This window comes from Zeugodacus cucurbitae, chromosome 6, assembly GCF_028554725.1.
Source record: "Zeugodacus cucurbitae isolate PBARC_wt_2022May chromosome 6, idZeuCucr1.2, whole genome shotgun sequence".
Lineage (NCBI taxonomy): Eukaryota > Metazoa > Arthropoda > Insecta > Diptera > Tephritidae > Zeugodacus > Zeugodacus cucurbitae.
In genome coordinates, this window is record NC_071671.1 from 16157654 (window position 1) to 16185599 (window position 27946).

Below are 27946 nucleotides of genomic sequence, written 5' to 3' on the forward strand. Positions count from 1 at the left end.
GGAACGAAATGGAATGCGCCACAGTGTTGATTATTTGATGTAGAAACTTAATAAAGTGAAAGATATAAATAATTTACTTAATTTACGTTTATTACAAGCTTTTGTTAAAATGATAATTTCGCATTTTTAATAATTTCTTTTTGAGTTTAATATATATTAAGAATAATTTTTATATTATAAAATTAATACGCTTTGACAACCCTATTCTTACTAATTTAAATCACTTCATCGCCGTTTGCAGTTGTGTTTTAATTTTGCTCTTCTAATTTATTATTAACTTTTAAAATATGTTTAGACCTGAAACAGAAGACATGTTGCCACGCTGTGCTCCAAGACCAAGTGTTCCTTTAAATATGAATACTGCATCTATAGTGCGTCCAACAGTGCCTGAAGTATCAATACTATTTGGAGCACAACAAGCTGCTACTACAAGTACAACTACTACGCCAGCAGCAACATCGGAACCGATACAACCAACATATGCTGCTTGGAAAAAGCAAGTACTGCCGAAGGTATCATTTCCTCCAGTTGGCGCTGAAGTATATAGTATAAATGGTCATATAGTAAATTCAACCAATGTTACCTCTGCGCCAGCAACAACACCATATCTAGTTAGCCAGCCCCTCGCTACAAATAATGCACAAATTACAACAAATGTTTATTCACAACGAACAATTGGCGTAAATGCAGCAAATCCAATGTCAACTGGCAATTCTACAGAGAATGCAGTTAGAACAAATGGAGCAACACAGCTGCAGCAATATCGAAGAAGTTTAGATCAACCGTTAGGTACACAAGAAATCAAACAAGATAATTCAAAGAGCCGGTCTCTAGATGTCACTACAGTAATGATACCCACACAAATTCAACAAGCTTTCTCAACAAAACAGGAAGTGCTTACCATTTGTGCAGGCACGCAAACAGACGCCACATTGCTTTCTGATTCCAACCATATTGATGCTACCATGCTCACACGACTAGCAACTAAGGAAGACCTTCAACAGTTACATGCAATATTTGGTGAGTTGCGTGCGGACCAGTTGCGTCTAATGAATGCTGTCGAGACACTTCTAAATCAACACATAGTTCACTCTAATCACGTGTCGCGTCAGGATGCAAGTACACAGTACAGCGATAATGGTGGTTACAATAAAGAAAGGAAAACACGACAACAAGACGGGTTGAACGAAGAGTATAACAGCCCAAACGCAGTGGCAGCGCCAAGCGAACGATATCAACAAATTAAAAATGTGCCTGCATACGTTATAGAATCACCGCGACAGCCTGCAGCGCAATCAACTGCTTATCAACCAAACACACCGCGCAATATCAAATCATCTACAGACAATATTATACATAATAAACCAAGTACGGAACAAAGTATGCTCATGAATGAGTTGGCGCTTAAATATCTGCCAAATGAAAAGTTAAATGAGTTGCTACACGAACTCAATATATCACCAACGCCACCCAAACAAACTACACCCTTACGCCCAATTGAAAACACGACCAATGAGAAACGACCAAGTGATATTTCAAATGCTTCTTATAAGTATCTTCAAAAATATAGATTATTACCGGATGTGCAACACGAAGTCAAGGAACAACTAACACCAGTGAGCTCACCTTTAACGCAGGCTGCACGACAACAGCTACAACAACAATCACCTTATCAACAACGTCTCGCCTCACCTTGTGTGTTATCACCGCAAGCGCCCATGTTGGACCTGGAGCATATACGACGTCAACCCAAACTTATTTAATTCGTACTTATATAGTAATTTGATTAAATTAATTATTTTGTGCATTTTAGGGTTATTGTTTTTAATTATACTAATTTATTTAAAAAGCTTCCATAATTAATGTATACTGTGGTGCTTCACAAATATTACTTAGATAACCAATCGGTTACAATCTCTTCAGTCTGGTAATTGTCTACAATCAACTAAATAAAATATAAATTAGTTTACTTAACATTTTTTGTTAATATTATAATCATACCTCTTCATTTTGCAGCGTCACCTCGTACGTTGGATTAATCGGTGAGTGAAGTGTCAAGCCTTCTGTTTCGGCGGTTGTAGGATCAGCTGTCGCGGCTTCTATATAAGCGGCACAATCGGCTTCCGCAGCAGCTGCTATCAATACGGCCGCCTCATGGTCCACTTCTTGTTCATCTTCATTGCCATCTGTGTCGTGTTGAGATTGCGAGGTTTGATCCTCTGCCGATATCATATCATCTAATTCCAGCGATTGGTTCGTATCGAAATCGATCAGATGTAAATCCTTCATATGAATACGTAACGCAGAAACTCGCGCATATTCCGCGCCACACACATAGCAACAGTATTTAGTCGTGTCACCGGCACGATTCAGCTTATTGTGCGTTTTCATGTGTATTTTCACAGAATACAATGAGGCAAACGGACGATTACACACTGGACAATTATACGGTTTAGAATGTATATTCCTATGCGCCGAAAGTTGTACGGAAGTGCGAAATGATTTTGAACAAGTTTCGCATTTGTATGCACGTTCCGCTTCATGTGTACGTAGATGATGAGCATAAACAGGCTGCGATTTGAAACTATAGCGTTGGTTTAATAAACAAATATGAGAATAAATGTGTAGTTAAACTATTTAAATTACCGTTTATTGCAAGTGGCACATACATATGGGCGTATATCAGTGTGCGTGCGCAGGTGTAGTGTCAGCGAATAAGAAACACGAAACGTTTTGCCACACACTTCGCAAGCGTGTGGTTTCTCGCCGGTATGCACACGTTCATGGCGCACTTTTTCAAACGGACGCTGGAACGTGCGACCACAATATTGACAGGCAAACCGTCCACCGGGCTTATCAACGCCATTAACAACCGATTGTTTGATTTGTTGTTTACGCGGTTTCACTGGCTTGTCAGCATGCATTTGCATATGCATGTCATAGCTTGTTTTATTTTCAAAGTGCCGATTGCAAATGCCACAATTATACTCCGCCGACTGTTGGTGCATGTTCTTGTGTATACCAAGTAGATTTTGTTCAAAACTGTAATTTAAGTAATAAAAAACGTTACAATTTCACCAGCCACAGAATTAATTAACTAAATTCGTAAATTCCAACCTCTTATTACATATTTCACAGAAGAATTTATTCATATCCTTATATTGTGTTTTGGCACCAGCCGGTAATGCTTGCTCAATTGTACGCAACTGTTGTGCATCATGGATTTTCATGTGTAACCTAGAAAAATTAAAAAAAAAAAAATCCAAATTTAGTATGAAATTGTAATTTTAAGACAACGATTGCTTACTTCAGATTTTTATACGAACTGAAAATAGTATTACAAATGGGACATGTTGGTTTTTTCAATTCTATCACATCGAGTGGGTCATCTGGTGTCTTAATCTCCTTTGTTTTGTGAATGCGGTTATGTATTTGTAAGCCTTGTAGAGAATTAAATCTCTTATCACATTCGGCACAATGATATTGCACTTCCGTGCTTTCATTTTTCTTTGTAGTATGTAAGGATTTCTGCTGTTCTTCAAGATATAATTGCAAGTTGTTTTCATATTCTTCATGATCTGCACCTTTATCTGAATCTTCTGGTGTGGCAGTACTAGTATTTATGGCGCTACAAACATGTTGCTCCGCACTCTCTATATCACTAAATACCAATTGGCAATCACAGCAAAAATATTTTTCTCCATCATCTTCTTCATCGGTGATAGATTGCTTTTCCTATAAGATGAGACATTAATGAATTTATTAAGCAATATTTCTGTAGTAAAGCACACTTTCATACCTCTTTAACTTGTAAAAGCATATCAGTATCGGCATCTTCATTTTCCTTGTCAAAATTCGTATCATCAATTAGATTCTCACTGGTTTCTATGAAATCTTCAAAAGCTTCCGCTTCGTTTTCATCTGCAATAATCTGCTCTTCTTTTATAATCATCCAACTATCGCCCGAATTTTGTATGGTTTGCTCGTCGTTTATTTGCTCATTTTGTTGTTGAACATTAATACTAACATTAGTCAAAGCTTTATTAGTTAGTTTCTTCTGCATTTCTTTATGCACTTTAGTAAAGTCCTCGAGTGTTACAAAATCTGTAGCACATTCCAAACAACGATATATTTCTTGAGGTTGACCATCGATCTGCATGTGCTTTATTGATAAAGTATGTGTTTTCAACTGATCCTCCAGGGTTTCTTTTTCAACATAATCACTATTTTGGTCATCATCTTCTTCAACATATTCAATCAATGATTCGTTCTCATAATTGGTACCAATATTATCTTCATATTCAAAGTATTCAACAGTTCCTGCCAAGTTGTCCACCGATATGTCACCAGTATATTCATCGTCTTGTATACCATTTTCCATTTTAATGTTATTATAAGCTATATGAACACGTTATATACATACATATATGTAAATTTTTAACTGAAATATATTACACTTCCTAACAAATCACTTATGTTAATCTTTATTTTTGTTTAATTTAGTTAATGATTTGCATTTTTTACATCTTTTACGAAATGATGATACTGCAACCTGCCTACTGCCGTCATACCTGCCATTTTCACACGTTGCTTTTTAATTAGACTTTATGTTTTACAACACTTTCTGTATTTGTTTATTATTACTGCCGCCACGAAAATTCAAAATAAATAGGAAATCTTTCAAATTTCTTCATAAACATTAAAAAATACGTCTAACTTCACGAGGAAATAATGTGGTAAACAGCTGTTTCACTATTGTTTCGGACTAAACTGCAGCTGCCATGCATATGTGTGTATATCGTAATAATTTCGGAATGAATTATAGTCTGTTTACACTTACAATCGGCAACAATCGCTTGTATTATGACGCTCAAATGAATAAAACAGTTGTAGAAAACGGTTGAAATTAATTAATTTATTTTTATAAAACCAAAATATAAAGAAAAATGGAAGTATTTGTTGTGTTCGTCGAAAGATCCCACCGCATTCAGCTCTTATGTATGATAGCTTGGCAGCACTTTTTGTTGACACAATGGTGACAAGTAACCAGCAGCAGAGAATCAAAGAATTTACATTCTCTGTAACCAGCTTTAATTTTTAGACCTTAATTAGGCGGCAGCTCCCGCTTAAATGTGTTATTGTGATTCCGAATAGTTCAATTTAAAAGCTTTGAGATCTTATATATTAGTGGTGAGTAATTTCTGCGCATATTTATGATGGAGATGAGACACCCCCCTTTTGATGACCACCGCCGCAAACGTTGTAAGGAGACTGATTTAATGGCATGCACCTGGAATGTCCGGACCCTTAATTGGAATGGTGCCTCTGCCCAGCTGGTTGATGTCCTCTTACGACTTAAGGCTGATATCACCGCCATCCAAGAAGTGCAATGGACGGGGCAAGGACGTAAGAAGGTGGGTCCTTGTGACATCTACTACAGCGGCCATATAAAGGAGCGCAGATTTGGTGTTGGATTTGTGGTGGGAGGGAGACTGCGTCGCCGAGTCCTGGCATTCACCCCGGTGGATGAACGTCTAGCCACAATCCGCATAAAAACCAGGTTCTTCAACATATCACTTATTTGCGCCCACGCCCCAACGGAAGAGAAGGACGATGTGACCAAAGATACTTTCTATGAGTGCCTGGAACGCACCTACGAGAGCTGCCCCCTACACGATGTCAAAATCGTGCTTGGCGATTTCAATGCTAGGGTGGGTAAAGAAGGTGTCTTTGGCAGAACAGTGGGAAAATTCAGCCTCCATGACGAAACATCGCCAAACGGCCTGAGGCTGATCGACTTCGCTAGGGCCCGAAATATGGTCGTCTGTGGTACCATATTCCAGCATAAGAAAATACATCAAGGTACTTGGCTGTCTGCTGATCGAAACACATGTGAACAAATCGATCACGTTTTGATAGACGGAAGACATGTCTCCCATGTTCTAGACGTGCGTACGCTCCGAGGACCAAATATAGACTCGGACCATTATCTGGTTGCAGCGAAGATATGCACCCGCCTCTGTGCAGCAAAGAACGCCCGTCAACAAACACAAGGAAGGTTCGACGTCGAAAAGCTGCAATAGCAACAGACAGCCACGAAATACGGATATAACCGTAACAAAAATTACATACCGTATATGGAAGATTTTAAAGTAAAACGAGTACAAAATCCGGTTGAATTTTGGCAATGTCAGAACTCTTTTACAAGAATTTGAAAATACATCTGTATTTGTCCAAGTGAACAGATAGAAGACAAATCTATGATTTATATCCGTTGATATTGAATTTTATTCCAAAAGTAATACAAACGTTTGGCAATGTCAGAACTCTTTTACAAGAATTTGAAAATACATCTGTATTTTGTGTCCAAGTGAACAGATAGAAGACATATCTATGATTTATATCCGTTGATATTGAATTTTATTCCAAAAGTAATACAAACGTTTGTGGTAGTTATTTGATATAAATAAAGTTTTTGTTTTCAAACCTAATTTTGGTGTTTATTTGTTTATTGCGTAAATTTACTACTTCTCAAAGAAAAAGTTGAAAATTTTGATTTTTCGCCACACCGATTACCTTAACCAAAAGTTTCCAATACTACAATTTTATAAACCCATTTTTCAAGCTCAGATTGGAACAGTACCCACTGTATATTTTAATTTGATGAATGCAATTTTCAAAAAATACTTACGTCTAAAATGATATTCAGTAACCATAATTTATTTTTAAATCTGCTTCAAATCATTTGTATCAAATATATAATTTTCTGCAAATGCATATTTTTATTAGTCTATCGTAATGTTTGTATACAATTCCATAATAGTTAATATTGTATGGTTTCTGCATTCAATATGCTCAAGTTCAAATATATCATATTATATAGTATATCGAATAAAGTTGAGTTTACGATACGTAGTATATTTAATATCTTTGATAAAGTACACTTTGAAAAGAAAAAAAAATCGGGAATGCACAAACAAATAATTAAATTGTAAATACGTAGGGTTTAAAGTAAGACAAACAATTATTTAGCGAGTTAAAAATTATTAGCACTATGCAATCTTTTTAAGCGATAATGTTTTCGCGTTTCTCAATGAAGGTTAGTAACAAAAAGAATACATATTAGTATAGCTTCCATGGAACACAATAGCTATGACAAAAATGGAATTATTTAAAATTTTAACGACACATAAATCATTTGTAGACTCTTTTATTATAGTTTTTTGTAACTTAACGTAGATACACTTGTAAATCAGCAGCCGATTGTACAAGCACCTTGAGACCCGGCATAAAGCCAGCACACTGTGAAAAATCAGATCCGAATGCAATTTGTGTATGCGTTTGCAAGGCATTGGCATAATCACCCACTTGCACGAACTGTACGATTTGATTGAGTGCTGCAATTGTGGCAGAGTGAAGCTAGCGAAAGAAAAAATATAAAATTTAATTGAAAAACTTGTTGGTACTGAAAAATGCAATAATTCTACATACTCTGCCATCACGTAAACAGTCATAAAGATTCTCCAAACGCTTGGTAACATCCACAAATTTCCGTTTGGTGCGCTAGAGCAAAAATTGTTGACAATTTATTATACAAATTAAACAAAATAGTAAAAATAATTTCAGAAAGAAATTTCCTCCAGGAAAAGTTGTAATTGCAAATTGAAATTATGAATGTGTTAAACTCACCGGATCAGACGATACGGCCAAGCATTGATTCTTTAACTCTTCCAACACCGTTTGCAGATAAATATATTCCTCCGGTAGTGGTGGTTTCTCTTTTACGGGTTCCGGTTGTCGTTGCACTGGCGCCGGCTGTTCGGTGTAGCCCACATTTTGTGGCTGTGGATTCCATGGTTGTTGTTGTTGCTGTTGTTGGGATATGGCTGATGTTTGGAAGTTCAGTTGTTGTGTAAATTGCTGTGTTGGCAAATTATTATTTGGTGGCAATGCTGAATTATAGTAGCCAACTGGGTCGTTGGGTTGTAAGTTAGTTGGTATGTTGCTGTTGGCGGTTGGCGGTGGTGGCATACTGGGATTCTAAAATTATATGAATAGTTGTTAGTTAAAATCTACAAATATATTTAATATATGTATAATAGTTACCTGATATTGTGTATATGGATCCGTATAACCATTTTGATTTTGATTCGGATCAACGCCGAATAGGGGATGAGTTATGGGCGCAGAGGTGGGTGCTGGCTCCGGCTTTTTGGGCTATTTGAAAGAATGACAGCATGTTTAATACGAGAGTTAAGACAATATTAAAGACATAATTGTGTTAATTAAAAAAAAAATCAATATTCAGATATTTGGTTAGTGATGGGTTAGGTAGGTAGGTAGAAGTGCAGCCAAATGTTTTATGGGCTCAATTAGCACTAGATTTGCCATTTTTTGTCATGGGTTACACATTCAATTATTTTCAACAAACTTGTTATTTAGCAGGACAGCAAGACAGCTGGTGTTGTGGTTCTAATTAATTGTTTCCGTTTTATTTTAAAATTAATCCAACATATAACAACATTAAGCAAAAGCAAATAAAACTAAATTCTCAAACTATCAATAAACGCAAACAATAGACATTCCATGTTTATGTTTAACTGTGCATTTAAATGCACGAAACGAAAACTCTGGTAGAGCAACAGCAACGAAGATGCAAAAATTCAAACTTTTTGGAATGCGCTCAATACCTGCCAGAAATTTTGTGCGGACATTGCACTTGAGTGCGCATTATTTGCACAAAATTGTTCAAAATTAAATTGTGAAGGTGGCTTCAAAAGCATTTTGGTTTCGTCCTTTTCGTGATTTATGATTTTCTGCCAGCGGCGGGTGCCAGCGTGGCGTGCAGACATTTCATTGCTGCGATTATGCATTATCTAAGCGAGAGAAGTTTATCAGCAAAACGAAACCGTAGTTTTACCTTTGTTAAACCAACATTCAATAAATAATATTTTGAGCGCTTCTACTAATACACACATATTTTTGAGTAAAAAAAATCAATTCCTCAACTTACCGCGCGTGTTGACTTCAATGCAGGCGGATCATTCCAGCCAGGTGGCGGTGTACGACTGCGCGGTATGCTCTGCGTTGGTGGTGGTGGTTGTTGCTGCTGCTGGTTGCTAATATCTGTTGGTAAACCACCGGTGTAGTTGTTGCTGCTACTAAAACCATAGGGTGCAGGTGGTGCACCACCCATGTTAAATGGTGCAGCCGGTTGCAACAGACTTGGTTGAGTTGGTGTTGGTACTAACGGCGCATTGAATTGAGCTGTATTAAATGTCGGTATTGAAGCCGGAGCTGGGGCTGGCGCTGTCATCTGTGGTTGATAACCACCACCACCATAACTACCCATGGGACCGGCGGAAGCCACAGAGGGATCTAGCACGTATTTGGAACGTGAGTGTAAATTTGCGCCGCTACCACCTTGTGAGCTGGCATTGCTGGCCGGTCGTGGTGGCTGGGTGTTCAGTGCATCGTTTGTGATATGTCCGGGTACTGCTAGTGGCGGTTTGGCTGCAACTGGTGCCGATGCCGTCGGTGCCATTGAATTAAATAATGTGGGTTGTTGTGATACTGCAGCTACACCGCCAGGTGTTGGCATAGCCGTTGTGTTCCAATTACCAGGCTGATTGTTTGCAAATTGATTTGTGCCACCGTAAGCAGGGTGTGTTTGTGGCAAACCATGTGAAAATGAGCCGCGTGCAACAGGTGTTTGTTGCGGTTGTCGGCTATAGAGATTTTGTGGCTGTTGTTGTTGTGGCTGTTGTTGATATGCCAGTCGTCCGGAGGTAGCCACTGGCGTTGGTCTATAATTAACCGTATTATATATGCGTTCACGCAACTCCACTAGTTCGCCATTTTGTTCATCAGTGCCTGAACCCAGAGCATAAATGTATGCTAAAGCGGCTGTGAGCGCACCCTGTGCCACCAACAGACCACCATACTCGGTAATGAAATCAGCAAAGCGTCCATTTAATTCCAAAGCAATACCTTGTTGCTCCAAAGATTTACTCATCAACATTACAATTTCGGCCAATTCCTGCAACTCGGCAGTATTCGGTTTATAGTTATTATTTTGATGTTCCAATGCCTTCAACTGATGCCAAGCGGACACCAATTTATCAATACTACCAGCGCACACATAACATAGCATAGCATTGCGTATGAAATCGATATTTTGCGCACGCTCCTCCAGTAGGCGATCACCCAGTCGCTCGCAAATGTCAACCACTTTACGATCGCTATGCTTGAGTGCGGCCACCAAAGCTTCTTTCCACGAGTCTACAGTGCAACGATTGATGAAATCCAACCAATCGCGTGTCACCAGCGCGCTTATCACATTGGACAGCTCGTTTTGTTGCTGCTGCAAGTAGCGATTATGTATTTTCGTGAGAAAATCAATGCCTGCAGTGGAGGCGATAATAAGCGCCTCCGCAATGCGTTGCGATTCAAGACAAAGTTCGACAGCAGCTTCCAGATTGCCGGTAAGTATAGCTTCGGTGATCAGACTATCGGGATCTGTGTTTATGAAAAGCGGTAAAAATAATAGCATAAATATTGATAATTCTTGTTCCAATTATATTGTTATATTACGTTCTCCTTTGGGTATGACAAACTGTTTGCCGGCATTTTCATGCTGCAGCTGTTGTTGCTTCTGTGTGGCCGCTATGCCGTCGAATACTGCATTATTATCCACGGGTTGCTGCAAATCATACAAATTGTTACATTATTAGTTTCTTTTTTAAAAAATATAATATAAATTGTGATGTTCAATTTACGCACAACATCGGGACACATATTTATATGTAGAAGTGGGGGTATGAGAAAAGGAGCTAACTATAACTATAATACAATATTTAGTTGACATTGCAGTCGACTGCAATTCAATTAATCTATTACAATATCGAGCTTAATAATTTTTTTTATAAAAATAATAAAAATCGTGCCTAATTTCAATATAAATTATAAATATATGTACATACAAGTAAAAGAGCAACTTAAAATAAAATTTATCTAAAACAAGTTTTTGGTCTCTTGTAATAAATTGTGACAATTAAATAACTGTTGTATTTAAAACAGTTAATTTGTTTGTTTTATACACACTTAACACAATCGCCTACTAAAGAGTTATAGAAGTCTTACCGATATGTCAGTGCTGCCATCAGTACTTTGATCGCACTCAACTTCCGATGAGTCGCTCTAAGCAAACAAAGGATTCGCAAAGTAATGAGAGCGAGTTATTATGAGGCAATGAAATACAAAAAAAAAACCAATATAGTTTATATATGAAGTAAAAGAATTTGTTAATGAATTAAAAATAAAATCTAATTGCATGTGTATATGTGTGTGAAACTATACGTATAATTAAAAAAATACAAAAGTACATAAAGTAATTATATGGAGTAGACATATTCTTATCACATAAAGTTCAAAATAAACGTTGTGTACGTTGCGCTGTCGTGCAACATATGTAAGAAGCACCGCTAACCATAATAATACCACTAGCGCAAATGGCTGGGGCTGAATAGTAGATAAGAAAAATTGAGCGTGAATGTTGCGTTAACAATTGGTTCAATTTTTTTACGATGCCTTATCACATTTGAAAGCTAGTGTGTCTTTCGAAGAGCGCTGTTAGACACTGTAGTGTTTTTTATTTTAATACATTAAGAAAAATAAAAAAAAATAGATTTTAAATCATTTGAGTAAAACTGATAAACTATATTCATGTATGCACTTCACTTAATTGAAAAAAATAAATGTTGTAACAATATTTTAATAATATACTATAAAAGTTATTATTCACTTACATGCGAGAGATTCGCTATTCGATTCGTCACTTGATCTACGTCATTTTGCTGCGCTTCATCCTCTTTCACAAATTTCGCAAATTTACTATCTATGTCTTCTTTGTTGAAACCTACATACATTATACATCTGTTAATGATTGTCGATAATTTGTACTTTGTCCCAATATTTACCAAGTAAATTCAACATTTCTTCTTTTGGATTGAGTTCGAAGTTCGCCTTTATGAAGTACCATAAATAGCGACCATTCTGATCCGGTGTTTGATCGGCGCGTTCACGGCAGTAATCAACATAATTTGCTTCAGTCAGTGAACGTTCCAGCGCATTAGCGCGCTCTACCAATTCCGGTTCGGTGACTACTTGCGAGACTTGCACCTGTTTCGATTGGCCATGGAAGTGCACTAATTTACCGCCAAACTGTAAATAGAAAATAATTACATAATTATTTGTATTTTTATTGTACAATACGTACACCAAAAGCAACACCGCACGGACGTTTAATCCACTTCGGTGCACGTTTCAAGTCATGATACACGATCTGCGTCGATTGTTGTGGTATGGGCGCCTGCGCTATTTGATCCATACCTGGGAAGGAGTCGGCGATTTTATTAGATGTTTGCACTTGTTGTTGTGTGCCTCCAAAAAGTGAATAAATTGAGACATTGCCGTCAAGACTTGAACTTGCGACCAGCGCTGGGTTGCGTGGACACCATTGCACGTCCGAATACCAGGAGGCTGTTGCAGCTACTTCAGAAAGTATTTCGCCTTCGGGTATCTCGGTGTTTGGATTCCAACAATAAATGTGATTGTCTTTGCCACAGGATACCATTAGATCGATATCACGTGGACACCACGACATGCCAAGTACACCACGCTGATGAATTTGCATTGTCTTCGCTGGTGCCGTGGCGTAACGTAAGTCCCACAATTGCACAACAGGCGCTTGGTCATCCTCTGAAGCGAGCCATACTTGTGTAGCTACATCCGGATGCCACTGTATGGCATGCCAGCGCACGCGTGATTGTGAATCAGAGAGTTTAATGATTTGCTCACTTTTACGTAAATCCCAGATAACACAACGTGAGCTGAAAACAGATGCCAATATATGTTGCACTTGACGATTCCAAGCGACATTCTTCACATCCTCAAGTGGTTGTGTTTTAGTGCCTGGATTCATATGAGTGGTGGTGTTATTAAGATCCCAAATAAATATTTCCGATTCTGAGGCGCATGAGGCAAGCAAATTGGTTTGAAATGGATTAACATCAAGTCCACTAACCGGTCCAGTGTGTTTATCTTGGCGTGCAATAAGACCTTCTTCATTAGCGAGCATTTTGGCAGCAGAGTATATCATGACATGACCACCCTCACAACCACCTACAATTAAACCGTTAGGGTGTGCGCCATCGCAACCAGTAGGGCTCCAAATGACTTTCTGGAATCTTAAAGTTTAAAACAAATTATTATATTCAATTTGATTTAATTTATTACATTCTTCTCTTACCTGTATTGACTTGGTAGACTTGCTTTTAGTTCCAAGTCGTAACTTGGATCACTGAAATTCGTTGAGTATATTTCCAATGTTGGGTTTACATTAGAATCGAGTTGTTGTGCAGCACTGCCCGCTGCCAAATAAATGGGATGCTGTGGCAACGGTGACCACGCAATATTCACCGTCTTCTGCAGTTCTTTAACTTTCATTTCGAAGTGTGCTTATATCGTTACCCAAATAAAAAAAATTATATAAACAAATAGGCACCAACGAAAAATCTGCAAATGTTCGTAAAAAAAATTGTTAATGCCGCTAATGACTGGAAATGGGTCAGCTGTTAGTTATTATTATTTTGATTATTTATTTAATAAGCTATATAAGCTTTCGGACACAAATGTCAAAATTCGATCTGTGTATGTACGTGGCCAATTTCGTAAGTTTCCAACAATAGACGTTTCTTTTATATTATTGAAATAAAACAATATATTCCAGCTTGTCATCAACACTTTTTACAACTGCTTTCAAGTAAAAGCGAAGTTATGATAGTGGAGCACCCAGCAATTGCAATGCACCAATCGAAATTGTCGCCGTCATCACTTTTTCTAGCTGCTGTACATACATATCTACACACCAAGTTGTTTTTTATGCATTTCAATACTTTTTACTGCATTTCGTTTTAGCTTATTGTATTTAACTTACAACTTTTTTATTTGAAGCTACTTTGGCACAATTTAATTGAAAATTAAACTGCTACAAAATACTTTTACACTTGTTTAAACAAAAGATTTCGTTCGTTGATGACGAGAATTGATAGGAATCTGAAATTCTATCTATCTGCTTCTTCCCAGTCGGCAAATTTGACATACAATTTCCAAGGGGAGTGTGTATATTAAACGCTAGATGGCGCGCTCTCGCTTAGTTGAAAAAGTCATACAAATTTTAAATATATAATTGAATTTTATTTAATTTTTGTTTAAAATACTGCATTTAATGTATATCAAATTATTTGTTAAAGACAACAGTATATACAAGCCAATACCACACAATTATTGTAAAATGTTGATTTTCACATGCTACACTGCATACTTTATCACTTTTATAATTTTTTACGCTTGCACAATGGCTTGTAATTCTCAACAGCCTTTTCGAATTTTGTGAGGTATAAATACATTGGGGAAAATTTTAAAATTCGTGTATTTAGAAAGGAGAGCCAGTTAGCACTCCCCTAGACAAGGATGGAAACACACAAATGGCCGGAATAGGCACAGACAAGTTCCGGTCGCCAATTTTTTTTTTAATTTCAGTATGCACGAGTACAGACAAAGTTTTTTTTTTTTTTTAATTAAACCAGTTTTCATATAATTTTTTATTTATTTATTTTTATTCGTATATGGTATATGTTACTTAGAAACAAAAATAAGTCATTACAATGAATTAACAAAAGTATTTGCTTGTCTACAAACATGAAATAGATTGGTATGGTTCAGTTGTCATGTAAATATTAAAAATTAGTAGTTAGAGACGTATCTTATTTCGATTACAAGAGTCAATCTTAGTTTTACAGGAATGAAATATCTATAAATAAATGTTTTTTGATAAATAATTAAATTAGCGTAAAGTTACTAGTAACGGGTGATTTTTTTGAGGTTAGGATTTTCATGCATTAGTATTTGACAGATCACGTGGGATTTCAGACATGGTGTCAAAGAGAAAGATGCTCAGTATGCTTTGACATTTCATCATGAATAGACTTACTAACGAGCAACGCTTGCAAATCATTGAATTTTATTACCAAAATCAGTGTTCGGTGTTCCGCTTTTTTATCGACAAATTTTGTTCAGCGATGAGGCTCATTTCTGGTTGAATGGCTACGTAAATAAGCAAAATTGCCGCATTTGGGGTGAAGAGCAACCAGAAGCCGTTCAAGAACTGCCCATGCATCCCGAAAAATGCACTGTTTGGTGTGGTTTGTACGCTGGTGGAATCATTGGACCGTATTTTTCCAAAGATGCTGTTGGACGCAACGTTACGGTGAATGGCGATCGCTATCGTTCGATGCTAACAAACTTTTTGTTGCCAAAAATGGAAGAACTGAACTTGGTTGACATGTGGTTTCAACAAGATGGCGCTACATGCCACACAGCTCGCGATTCTATGGCCATTTTGAGGGAAAACTTCGGAGAACAATTCATCTCAAGAAATGGACCCGTAAGTTGGCCACCAAGATCATGCGATTTAACGCCTTTAGACTATTTTTTGTGGGGCTACGTCAAGTCTAAAGTCTACAGAAATAAGCCAGCAACTATTCCAGCTTTGGAAGACAACATTTCCGAAGAAATTCGGGCTATTCCGGCCGAAATGCTCGAAAAAGTTGCCCAAAATTGGACTTTCCGAATGGACCACCTAAGACGCAGCCGCGGTCAACATTTAAATGAAATTTTATGCGTTTTTTTTTTTAAAAAAGTTATCAAGCTCTTAAAAAATCACCCTTTATTTTAAAACAATAAGTCCAAATTAAATCTAAAAATTGCTATTAACGTTTATTTTAGATGGAAGTGTTAAACAAATCGTTAGTTAATTTCAAACAAATTCAATTTAAAAATTAACAATTTCATGCCATTTTCCTAAGTATTCTACATAAATATTACTGAATGTGATTTTTATGGTAAATGTCAATAAAAATGAAAGAAAAATCCTATAATATTATTGCCACAAAATAAGACGCTAAGCGTTTTCAACTATCTACAAACATACATTTACAGACAGATTTCGTATTAATTTCCTAATTTCTAGATTTCCCAAATCCCGTACAGCGTTTGCTGTCAAAACAGCAAGGAATATAAGTGACAACCAATATGTTTGGCCACATTAGTGACAACATAAACACCTGAGGATACGGCGACGAAAAGTGTCAACAAGCCCAGGAATGAAAAGTGGCCCTCATGTGGACGTATGTGTTGTTGCAAACCCAACCAACCACCGTGATCGACCAGCCACGGCACCAAATCATCCTCAATTATCTCAGCAATGCCGTCCACCAACAATTGCAGATACTCATAATGTCCCTGACGTACACAGTCGATGGCAAAGCCGCCACACACTGCAAATATGGAGATTATTTTACCCCACGTTATATTCGAACGAAATAAATCTTTGGCAACCAAATTGAGCAACATTGGCGCCGTATCTCCGTCGACCAGTTCACCGTAGGGCGCACGTGATAGCTGCCGTGAGATATTCGTGTAGACACGCGGATGCATACGTTCCAACTCCTCACCCATCTGCAAGGTAAGTGCACAACTATGTAATTATTTAACTTTAATATAAAAATGGTGTAGCTTACGCTATTCAATGCTGGGAATACTTCATACACCACAGCCGAAGAGGGCTCCAATATGGTGCGCAATCGTTGTGTGGCTTTGCGATTCAGCACGCCAGCTCGTCGTAGTCGCGCACGAATGTATTGGCCGCAAAGGCATTTTCCCTGAAACAAAATAAAAGAAAGAAATGTGATAAAAAGTTTTTTTTGGAGAATATGCAAGTATGTTTATATGCTCTCTATATTCCATGAAATGATGAGAACAAAGATCAATTTCCGCAATATTATTTTTTTGTGAAATTGCAAAGAAGACTTTTCCCAAAAATAGTCTATAATTTTCTTAGCAATAATTCACTTTACAGTACAGCAAAATTGGTTTTTTTTTATTATTATTTTCGCCAAAAATAGTCTATAATTTTCTTAGCTATACTTCACCTTATGGTAGAGAAAAAATTTGTATTTTTAATTTTTTTATATTATATTTATTTATTTATTTAAAGGCTTACTTAGATTCATACTATTTTTATTATCTTTAGTGTATTTAAACATTTGTTTGTTTGCATTATTTTTTGCTTCAAAAACTCTCCATATACTAATGTTTAATTTTCATCTCTTAAAACTAAAAATCTGTATGCTACAATGACGTCTACATCGGCGTTTATGTTTATAATTAAGCAAACCCCCGTGCATTCGTTTGTTTATCATATTTTTCAAAGGAAATTGACCAAAAAAGCTTGGTAATGGGAATAGTGCTGGCGGTCTTTTTAGCCAATTGGCAATTATGAAAATTAAGTGTTTACAGAGTGGGCGTTAAAAGTGTATCATACTGTGTATTAAAGTAAATTAACAGTTATTGGTAAAAGGATAAGAAAGATTTGAGTTTGGTTTGAATTTTAATGATATATTCTATGAAGCTTGACTCAAATGTTATTATTAATTTGAACACTTTCGTCATAGTACCCTTAGTTTACCATGGGAGCATTAGGATAATCCTTCATCCTTTATAATGATTTAATATTTTTATAAGGTACTTTTAAAATTGTGAACACATTGATCAATTTCTATAATAAGCTTTACTCAAACAGTAGTGTTCAAAAGAACACGTGTGTTAGAGTCTTATCATTGAAATTGAAAAAAAAACGAAATATATTATTTTTGGAGGCACAGGTTCACGAAAGTATGTGCATCGTCCACCGAAGACTGAATACCACAATAGACACACTACGATAACGGTAAAACCATGGAAAAAATAATAATATCAAAAATATTAATTTGGACTTGTATTTTATTTTTATGGTGCTGGGCCCATATCCCATATATCGTATCCACACTGTCATGGATCTACATGTCTATATGAATAATATAAACCCAAACGATTACCCTCCTCCCGCCCAACCGACGCGTGGGGCGCAGTCCGCATACGAGCGGAATTTGCCGAGTCAAGAGAGGCAAGAGATTTTTAAGTGTCCGGTTCTCAAACTGCTCAGCTACAGAAAGAAACATTTCAACAACTGAGATTTAAAAATGTATAAAAACAAAAAGATAAAAATATCTGAATATTACTTATTAAGAGAAGACCAAATAGTTTTTTTTTAATGCAAATATTGAGTCAGATGGATCAAATGTGCGGGAATGAGAATTAAAATCCTGACATATTCGGCGGAATGGTTCGTTTAACTCAAAATTTGTTCTAGAAGATTTTAGAAGTAATGGTCTAAACTGCTTCGATGAACGTAATGGGACATTAAACTTAATATCAGACAAAAGGAATGAACTACAAACTAAACCATTTAGAAGTTTTACTAGGAATATTATACCTAGCATTTCTCTGCGACTAGTGAGTGTGGGAAGATTCAATCTTGAATCCCAATGTAAGTGGCCTAAAGCAAAAAGTCAAAATTGTTTTTGAACGGACTCTAGCTTATCAGAATGGGATTGGTAACTAGGATTCCATACCTCAGATATAGGCCTTACCAATGTTGTAAAAAGAATTTTAGTAAATACGGATCATTAAATTATTTAGACCAAGGTTTAACAAAGCTAAGAGCACCTTTAGCTTTTAAGACTATTGAATTTACATAAGAATTAAAATTTAGTTTAGGGTCCATAGTAACTCCTAAATTAACAAAGCTAAAAACTTGCTCTAAACTAAAGTTACTTATTACATAGGGAGAAGGATCAACAGTTCTACGGGAAAAGCACATCGTTTTACATTTTTTAAGATTCAGTGGCATATCATTTTTGTGTCACCAAGTAACTAAATTATTTAAATCCGATTGCAACTCAGACCTTTCGTCATGTTATCATATTACAATGTTGTAATAAAGCAAAATGCCTTTGAAATTGTCAAGTAGTGGTTTCGTATCAAAGGGATTAAGGTCATGCCTTGGCCTGTGCTATGGTCCGACCTCAATTCCATAGATAATCTACGAGGTGATATTCAGAAAAGCAATAATCGCGAACTTTGGGTAATAGTGAAGGATTCTTGGGAAGAAATACCTAAAACCCGTTATGAAGGCCTAGTCAACTCTATGCCGCGTCCTGTAAGGCAGTTTTTTTATAATAGGGGCTTTTCGACCAAATACTGAACCCCATTTCTTTGTTTCTATACATAATTTTTAGATTTACATATCTATATTTCAGATATTTTTTTAAATCAGATGTGAAATACTACTATTTTTTGAACAATGAATTTTCGAGGCATTTTAGTTTTATTATCGTCATTGAAAAATTTTGCGGTTTTATATCACAGAGGAAATCGCCGAAAGAGCTAAAGGCTATCCCAAAAACTCGACTTGGAGAAGTGTTTCGACGATTGGAAGAAGCGCCGGTATAGATGCAAAATATCAAATGGATATAGACAAAAATACCTCGTAGTATATGTATATATGTTTAAATACACTGCACAATAATCGACTGGGTTTTGGTCCAATATTTATCCAGAATCGAAATGCTTAACTTCGAATTTCGAAATTGTGCATACTGGTGTCTCAGTCACTCAAAAATGATATTTAATTAAAGTTAAAATCTAACAAATAAAATATTCAAACTAAAAATATATTTTTTTTTCAACCGCAAAATTTTAATTTCCCTAAAGATTTAATTATAATAAATTATGTAGCAAAAAAATATTGTATTGCATTGTATTGTATTTTTTACTATAAACAATTTTAATTTAATATAATTAATAATGTAAATCATTACTCATTAAAAAAAATCTAATTTAAAAAATATTAAAAATATACTATAGGTGTATGTATATACATGTATGTACATATATATATGTAAGTATGTACTTTAAAGCATAAACAAATCATGTACTTAAATACAATGTTTTTCAATGTACACTCAAACACACTTCACTATCAAACATTTACTTTAAAAAGCGAATTTTACTCGCTTGTAAAAAACACTTTTGGCGCACGTGCTTTTGACTTTCATCTGATTTTCAATTTCCTATCAACAACTGCTGATTTTACATTATATGCTGTGTTTACGTGTGAATATATGTACATATGTATTCATATTTATGTGAGTTTGTGCATTTCAAACTCTGGGGTTTTCTTTGCAATTTTTTTCGGGTCCTTCATGTGAAGCGGTCAATGTGTGAATGAAATTTCACAGGCGTCTAATGAACGAATTGACAGTGGCTGCGAAAATTATGAAACTAAATATTACTTTTTTTAGATTTTTGACATAGAAATTATTGGTGTGACTACACATATTTATTATTCGATTTAAGGAGATTAAGGCAAAATTTGGACTATTTAAAAATGTATTGTTAATAGTTTATGTTGATATATGAAATAATCTAGTTTGATGAGTAGAACGTTTTCACTAAATTAAATATTTCCACACAGATTCGAGAGAATACATTTTACGTTTCGGGAACTTTAAAAATAATTTGAGACATTTCGATTTTCGGGTTATTTTTGCGAAATTCATAATTCAATATTTTTATACCCTGAACAGGGTATATTAAGTTTGTCACGAAGTTTGTAACACCCAGAAGGAAGCGTCGGAGACCCTATAAAGTATTTATATAAATGATCTGCATGTTGAACTGCGTCGATTTAGCCATGTTCGTCTGTCTGTATATATACGAACTAGTCCTTGAGTTTTTAAGATATCGTTTTGAAATTTTGCAGATGTTATTTTCTCTTCAAAAAGCTGCTCAATTGTCGGAACTGCCGATATCGGACGACTATATCATATAGCTGCCATACAAACCGAACGATCGGAATCAATGGCTTGTATGGAAAACTTCCGCATTTTACTACGTATTTTCACGAAATTTGGCATGGATTACTGCTTAAGGTAATAATATAATCTCCGAAGAAATTGTTCAGATCGGTTAACTATATAACCTTAATGTTTCTAGCAAACAACCCGGCTAAAAGGAATTAGTAAAATGTTTTCTTTTTTTTACTTACTTTTTCTTACGTCTTTCGATTTGCTTAAACACATAGTTACTAAAAGAAATGCACCTGTGAATGGTATATTAGCTTCGGTACAGCCGAAGTGTTTGTGTATAATTTTTTATCACATGAACCTAATTACGTGAGTTGCTTTCAGTTCCCATTTCATTTGAAAAACATATATGAAAATTTCCTATAGAGTAACTATTTCAGAATCGGTTAAGCAAAGAAAATTTAGTCGAAACGAACTATTTAACCCAAAAAAATAACCCGATTTTTTATTCGTATCACACATTTGTAGAATATACTCGTATAACTTCCGTCACTAGTTCTATTAATTTATAGGAAAATATGTTTTTTTCTGTTTCAAAGCGTTTAATGTCTTCAGTATTTATCGAAATGTCAGTTCATGTGTCATAGAAAATTTCGGTTTTGATCGGGAATTAAAACTTTGCGGTCAGGCAAATAAGTAGTATTTTTGTAACTTTTTCTTTTTCAATACTAGGTTTTTACTTTTTTTTTCTGCCAACGCACCCTAATTCATATTAGAAATACCCACATGAATCGTTATTATCTTAAGGTGTGTATATTTATTTTAGTTTATTGTCTGTACATATGTAGATATTAAATTTATTAAGCCATGTAAACACAAAATTATGGTTGTACGTATGTAATTTGTCTATTACTCAGCGGTATGCCACATTTAAATGTAGATTTTTAAGAAAACAGAAGCTTAATTTATAAGTGTTATTATTTTGATGGATGACGGCGGCGAATAAATAAATTTAAAACTTAAATAAACTAGATGTTTCTAACACAAGTGTCCAATGTAAAATTATTTAAGCTAACGGTAAATGAAAAACATTGACATATATATATTTATGAATGTGTGTTATTAACTAATTTTATTGAAATAGTACTAAATATTTTAGAATTATATAAAACAAAAAAAATTGATATTCGTTGCAACAACTGTCAAAAAACTGCTAATGTCTACAATATACGTAAGTGGCACGTAAACAACGTAACAACTGCAACCAAATGAACACATTAAATCGCAAACAAAACTGGCTTTGAATTAAACACTTATAGCGCTCAACAAATGCAATTGACAAGTCGTCGCAGCATCACCCAATTAACAAAAGCGGTAGTAACACAACCCCGACCTTGAGTTGTTCAACAACTGTCAAAGTGTAACCGTTATACATGTACGTATGTATGTATGCATATGCGCGGACACTCGTTCGCCTGCATGCCTCAATGCGAGAAATTGTTGTGCGAAAAAATGAAAACAATTATTTAATAGAAATGATAAAAATTAACCTTATCGATCTTCATATGAGTTGAATATTTTTTATTTTACATTATACTCTCGCAACAAAGTTGCTAAGAGATTATTATAGTTTTGTTCACACAACGTTTGTTTGTAACACCCAAAACTAAACGAGTTAGATATAGGGTTATCTGTATATACCAAAGTGATCAGGGCGACGAGGCGAGTCAAAATCGGAATCCGAAACACGTCAGAAACACTAAATTTTACAGAATAAATACCAGAAAGAAGCTGTAATTAGATTTTTTTACAAAATGGAAAATGGGTGTTGCATCGCCCTCTTATGGGTAAAAACCATATCTCAGGAACTACTCGACAGATTTCAATGAAATTCGGTATATTATATTTTCTTGACACCCTGATGACACGCGTGGAAAATGGATGAAATCGGTTCACAACTACGACAACTTCCGATATAACTCAATTTTGAATTCCATCTGATTCTTTCCTGATAAGGAATATGAAAAACTCAGTGCCTTATGGTAATTTTTCACCAAAAATATCGTTAAATCTCTCAGATGGGCTTAATAGCTTATAAATCGGGTAATATATGAAATATCTAAGCCAAATTAAATGAGCATTTAATCTTAGAAATAATGTATGTTGGTGATGAAAATGAGCTTAATCGGCTCAGGAATTACCTCAGCCTATATGGCATATAACGAAAATCATGTTTTTCTATTGGACTTTATGCCGAATATATGGGTCAAATTGTGTGTTTTCTTAATAAAAATATATCCATAAATTGCGAGAGTATAAAATGTTCGGTTGCACCCGAACTTAGCCTTTCCTTACTTGTTTTTTATTCATTTTATGCGCTTTTAACGTTGTTAACGCCACCTTTCAACACCCATGCGAACTTTTCTACAATTGATTTGATTTTGCATATAATTTATGCATGAGTTTTTAGCATGTGCTGGCGCATCGTAAATACACGAACATTGTAAATACATGTATATGTGTATGTCTAGTATATACTATATAGTTGTCAATTTAATTGACACATTTAACTGGCAGCAAATAAAAATGTTGAATTAAGTGTAATCAAATATCGTTTACTCGCTGCTAACGTTAGAGTGATGTACTTGTTTACATAAATCTCTTTATATATATGTACATGCATACATACATATATACACATTAGTATCTCACATATTTTTCTAAAAAAAAGCTACGTTGGTATGTTTGATGTTATTAGTATAATATCTCACATCATGCTATTTTTATTATTAATTGTTTTTGAGACATATTTAACTGTAAAATGTGAATAAGACGCTTGCCGGCGATTTAAGCTTGATTTCAAAACCTGTTATTTTATGTAAATAACTCAGATGCGATAGTACGATATGTATATGTATGTATGTATCATATATTATATATGCATTAACATTAGAAGCTTTTTTAAATAAATTTTATTGTTTTAATTAACGTGTGCGATATATATGTGTTTGCTGGAACTGATTATATTGATTATTTTTATATTAGATTTAAACAGGTATACTTTATTGTTTAATGTTTGTGTGCAATAAAAACTGAAATACCCATATGTAATACAATAAAATGGCTTTAAGCCGCTTTTTCGTATTTATACAGTGTCTCCGGCAACGATGTTGGTTGTTGTTAGGGCATAAAATACTGCTCAAAAAGTTTAAAGAAGTATTGCTGAGTTGAAATATCTTGACCGACTATGAATCCCGTTTCACTTTCCATTAAATAAACTAAAGCAATCAGAACAAGTAAGGAAAGGCTAAGTTCGGGTGCAACCGAACATTTTATACTCTCGCAATTTATTGATGTAATTTTATAAAGATAACATATAAATTTACCCATATATTCGGCATAAAGTTCAATAGAATAACGAAAATCATCTTAAATAGTATATGGGGACTGAGGTAATTTCTGAACCGATTTCACTCGTTTTCACCACCAATATATAATATATCGAAGACTATACGCTCACTTAATTTTATATTACTTATAATTAGGTATATGGGATCTGGGGGAAGTTATGACCCGTTTTTAACCATTTTTGGTACAGAGATAAACTGATATAAGAAAACAATTCAGAGGGAATGAATTGCATTAAAATATTTGAGAGATTTACCTATATTTTCGGTGAAAAATTACCCCACTGAGTTCTTCATGTTCGATATCAGGGGCCTTGAAAAGTCATGGTCCGGTTTTGACAATTTTTCCAGAATTGATGTCACAGCTCAAATACAGTATTTGTGTAAAGTTTTATTCCGCTATCTTCATTGGTTCCCATAAGTGGTCATTTTGTAAAAAAAATCTCACTGTAGCTTCTTTCTGCCATTTCTTATGTAAAATTTTGTGTTTCTGACGTTTTTCGTTAGTGAGTTAACGCACTTTTAGTCATTTTCATCATAACATTTGTATGGGAGGTGGGCGTGGTTATTATCCGATTTCTTTCATTTTTGGACTGTATAAGGAAATGGCTAAAAGAAACAACTGCAGAAAGTTTGATTTATACATTTTTTTGTTTGCCAAGATATATACAAAAAACCTATTTGGGGGCGGGACCACGCCCACTTAAAAAAGAAATTACATCCTAATGTGCCCCTCCCTAATGCGATCCCATATTTCAAATTTTTTTTCATAACTTTATTTATGGCTTAGTTATGACACTGTATGGGTTTTCGGTTTTCGCCATTTTGTGGGCATGGCATGGACCGATTTTGCCCATCTTCGCTCAGGGTGCCAAGGAATATGTGTTCCAAGTTTCATTAAGATATCTTAATTTTTACTCAAGTTATCGCTTGCACGGACAGACGGACAGACATCTGGATTTCAACTCCACTCGTCATCCTGTTCATTTATAGTTATATATATAACCCCATATCTAACTCTTTTATTTCTTGTTGACACAAACAATCGTTATGAGAACAAACCTATAATACTCTGTGCAACATGTTGCGATAGTATAAAAATAATATGAATTCGAATTTATTTATTATTTCGAGGTGAGAGCACCGTAAACAAAATTATCACTTTTTAAAGCAAAAAATTGTCAAAAGACTATTTTCGTTAAATCTTGACTGCTGCCATGACAGTATAAAATTTGTAACCGGAACGCACCCGGAAAGCGGTGCTCAGTTTCATACTGAATATATCCGAAAATAGCCGCAATCTTTTTTTAAAGCAATCCTAATTCTAATAATTTCCTCAAAATTCTGAACGAATATCAGAAGAAAAAAAGAAATAATTCTATGAATGTACGATCACAAAGCAATTATTAAAAAAATTAAGCCTACGATTAAGTAAGTAATGAAATTAAAAAATAAATTATTAAAATATAAATTAACTAAGTAATTTCGTTTTTTAAGTTTTTTTATTGTGTAACACATTTGATGAAAATATATCTTCTCCATTTTGGTCCAAATTCTCGATTTCATTTTATACACATCGGCTTCAAGAAGCCTTCAAGAACGTGGTAGAGGATGCTCTAGATCCAGATGGCCGGAACGAAATTTGACAAATTTTGGCATTGGCGATCGGACAACACATCTTCTCCGTACGCATCACATAAGTTTCGCAATGCTTGATCTAATCTTCTTTGATATTAAAACGGTAAAATATACCGAAAATTTTCCAACTTCGATAAGGCACGAAACTAACTTTACTTTACTTTACTAACTTTACTATAACAGCTGTTCAAATATATAACAGTAAAGCGGTTAAGTGTGAAGTTGGCTGCGAAAAATATAATAAGTTCAATTGCCAAAAAACGAAATTACTTAGTAAATGACCCAAAATTAAATATAATTTTTGTGTTGGGCTGTTTCACACCTTTTTCTATATATACACATATATTTTTTATAACTTGGTTAAAAATGTTATTTGTGGTATTACAATTTGACACTATAAAGGTGTGAAAACATTTACAATGAAGATTCAAATTAATTTTTGTAATCGGTTTTTTAGGCGTGTTTTGTTTAATTAGATATGAGTATAAACACATTTGTCGGAAATTTGCAAAAGTGCAATTACATATAATAATTTAAACCGTACAAAAAGAGAATAAAATAAAGAATCATAACAATGTATTGAACCAAACCAATTTTTTTCGAGAATTTGTGTTATAAATAGTAGTAGAAGTAAGAAGAATAATTTCTCTATTTTTCGAAGTTAGTCCCCAAATTCGAAATATTTCGAAAATAGCATTATTGAAAAACATTATTGTTAATTACATAGCCACACAAAAAAAAATGTTTGTCATGACCTGGGGCTCTACTATGTGTATCATATGTTCTTGGGGTCGCTGAATCTAAATCCGAGGTCTATTTAACCCCATCAGATCAGGGTTTTGAGATAACCCCAGAAAACCAACATGGCGCACAGCGACTTTAAAATTCTTTGGATTCGCTTGAAACTCGTTATCGGGGGTTTTCAAGGCCGCTGATTGCGAATCCGTTGTCGGTTATTTCAATATTCAAAATGGCGGATCCAATATGGCGGACGATTTTTTCAATTCATCGGAATTGCTTCAAACTCGGTACTATGATGTTGTCGGGGTCACTGATTACGAATTCGGGTCGGCTTTTCAAAAATCACAATGGTGAATGCAATATGGGGAAGTTTTAAAATATGTCCGCCATATTGGTTTCGGATTCGGATTCAGGGACCCCAAAAACATATAGGACATATAGTAAGAGCATGACATTATTTTTCTTGTGTGGCTGTGCTATAGGATTAGTCTAATCTTTTATGAACCTATTATATCCATAATAATACTAGATGGTACTTGAGAGATGAACGTTAGTATTGAACTATTTGATCGAAGAAAGAGAAACCCCAATCGTATTTGCTTTGGAATTCAACTCCTGCTTTTTAACATATTATTTCTTTTCGAAACTTAGAATATAAAATAAAGCAAATCGGTTGGTAAATATAGTCTAGATAATAGTGCCATCGATGGGGTAAATTTTTTACTTTATTAATTTTTCTCTTGTGTTAAGATATTAAATACATACGTCTATTTTTTGGGCTATATTAAAAATTATATTGTTGAAAAAGTTAGGTTTTGCCTACTCTGATTTTACTTATCGATCAGCAAAAGGATTTATGTGTATATCTTTCTTTCGGTTTAAAGGAAATTATCGCAGTAAAATTGCAAAAAAATAGAAAAGTTGAGCCTTCCTATGAATTAAACAACTCGTACGCACCTGATTGATAATTTCCGCTTTATACTCCTGATAATTGCTGGCCGTCACAGTGCTCGCCAATGAGTTAGTGGATGCGGCACGTGGTATTGTGGCACAACCATGCGGTGGCAAAAGCCAATCCGAGCTGCTTTGATTGTTGTTCTTGCGATTTTGTAGAAAAATATCATTATCCAACGAGGAAGATTTCAATTTCGTTGATAATTTCTTATTTTTCGTAAAGTAGCTTTTCTGTTGCTGCGGTTGATGGTGATTCGGATATGAGAGTTGTTGTTGTAAGAGAGCTGGGGGTGGCGGTGGAGGTGTTGTTTGCTGTTGTTTTAAATTTGGCGAAGGCATTTGTGAAGATTTTATGTTTTTTTTTTAAATATTATTGTTTTTGTTGTTATTTGGTTATTG

At 35.0% G+C, this 27946-nt stretch overlaps 4 protein-coding genes and 1 non-coding gene across 6 annotated transcripts; 2 read left to right on the forward strand and 3 right to left on the reverse strand.

Moving 5' to 3' along the window:
- The first annotated feature begins 107 nt into the window (after nucleotides 1-107).
- Nucleotides 108-1974, forward strand: LOC105213242 (uncharacterized). The gene has a single exon (XM_054233114.1). The coding sequence runs from the start codon at nucleotides 288-290 to the stop codon at nucleotides 1761-1763; it is 1476 nt and encodes a 491-aa protein (XP_054089089.1). The 5' UTR covers nucleotides 108-287; the 3' UTR covers nucleotides 1764-1974.
- On the reverse strand, nucleotides 1816-4839 carry LOC105213241 (zinc finger protein 814). The gene is made up of 7 exons (XM_011185925.3): nucleotides 4572-4839; nucleotides 3800-4398; nucleotides 3308-3735; nucleotides 3118-3237; nucleotides 2647-3042; nucleotides 2002-2584; nucleotides 1816-1945 (listed from the first exon to the last, which is right to left on the reverse strand). The coding sequence occupies exons 1-7, from the start codon at nucleotides 4576-4578 to the stop codon at nucleotides 1889-1891; spliced, it is 2190 nt and encodes a 729-aa protein (XP_011184227.2). The 5' UTR covers nucleotides 4579-4839; the 3' UTR covers nucleotides 1816-1888.
- Nucleotides 4840-6759: 1920 nt separating this feature from the next.
- Sec31a_1 (protein transport protein Sec31A) lies at nucleotides 6760-14157 on the reverse strand. Of its 2 annotated transcripts, XM_011185928.3 has the most exons (12): nucleotides 13997-14157; nucleotides 13310-13575; nucleotides 12278-13247; nucleotides 11979-12222; nucleotides 11808-11917; nucleotides 11143-11199; nucleotides 10594-10702; nucleotides 9014-10518; nucleotides 8107-8217; nucleotides 7690-8040; nucleotides 7492-7563; nucleotides 6760-7419 (listed from the first exon to the last, which is right to left on the reverse strand). In XM_011185928.3, exons 2-12 carry the CDS (start codon nucleotides 13504-13506, stop codon nucleotides 7231-7233), a joined length of 3915 nt encoding a protein of 1304 aa, XP_011184230.2. In that variant the 5' UTR covers nucleotides 13507-13575; nucleotides 13997-14157; the 3' UTR covers nucleotides 6760-7230. The 2 variants fall into 2 exon arrangements, with proteins under 2 accessions (XP_011184230.2, XP_054089087.1); XM_054233112.1 differs by lacking the exon at nucleotides 11143-11199 and having other exon boundaries at nucleotides 13997-14156.
- Nucleotides 14158-14488: 331 nt separating this feature from the next.
- LOC114804113 (U6atac minor spliceosomal RNA) lies at nucleotides 14489-14591 on the forward strand. The gene has a single exon (XR_003752393.1). It is a non-coding gene; the product is annotated as a U6atac minor spliceosomal RNA (small nuclear RNA).
- A 1362-nt stretch (nucleotides 14592-15953) lies between these two features.
- On the reverse strand, nucleotides 15954-27892 carry LOC105213244 (bcl-2-related ovarian killer protein homolog B). Its single transcript, XM_011185930.3, has 3 exons — nucleotides 27551-27892; nucleotides 16641-16781; nucleotides 15954-16578 (listed from the first exon to the last, which is right to left on the reverse strand). Exons 1-3 carry the CDS (start codon nucleotides 27884-27886, stop codon nucleotides 16120-16122), a joined length of 936 nt encoding a protein of 311 aa, XP_011184232.1. The 5' UTR covers nucleotides 27887-27892; the 3' UTR covers nucleotides 15954-16119.
- Between the last annotated feature and the right edge of the window lie 54 nt (nucleotides 27893-27946).

Bases quoted from the DNA above. Each gene is read 5' to 3' on its own strand.
- LOC105213242 (XM_054233114.1), top strand. From the start codon at position 288: ATGTTTAGACCTGAAACAGAAGACATGTTGCCACGCTGTGCTCCAAGA.
- LOC105213241 (XM_011185925.3), bottom strand. The intron at 3,043-3,117 runs GTTGGAATTTAC...CTTAAATTACAG, and splicing joins TGTGAAATATGTAATAAGAG to TTTTGAACAAAATCTACTTG. The intron at 2,585-2,646 runs GTAATTTAAATA...CCAACGCTATAG, and splicing joins TGTGCCACTTGCAATAAACG to TTTCAAATCGCAGCCTGTTT.
- Sec31a_1 (XM_011185928.3), bottom strand. From the start codon at position 13,506: ATGAAAGTTAAAGAACTGCAGAAGACGGTGAATATTGCGTGGTCACCG. The intron at 11,200-11,807 runs GTAAGTGAATAA...TTGTTTGCTTAG, and splicing joins GAATAGCGAATCTCTCGCAT to AGCGACTCATCGGAAGTTGA. The intron at 8,041-8,106 runs GTAACTATTATA...ATATAATTTTAG, and splicing joins ATCCATATACACAATATCAG to AATCCCAGTATGCCACCACC.
- LOC105213244 (XM_011185930.3), bottom strand. From the start codon at position 27,886: ATGCCTTCGCCAAATTTAAAACAACAGCAAACAACACCTCCACCGCCA. The intron at 16,782-27,550 runs GTGCGTACGAGT...ATTTTGTTTCAG, and splicing joins AAGCGGAAATTATCAATCAG to GGAAAATGCCTTTGCGGCCA. The intron at 16,579-16,640 runs GTAAGCTACACC...CTTACCTTGCAG, and splicing joins TATTCCCAGCATTGAATAGC to ATGGGTGAGGAGTTGGAACG.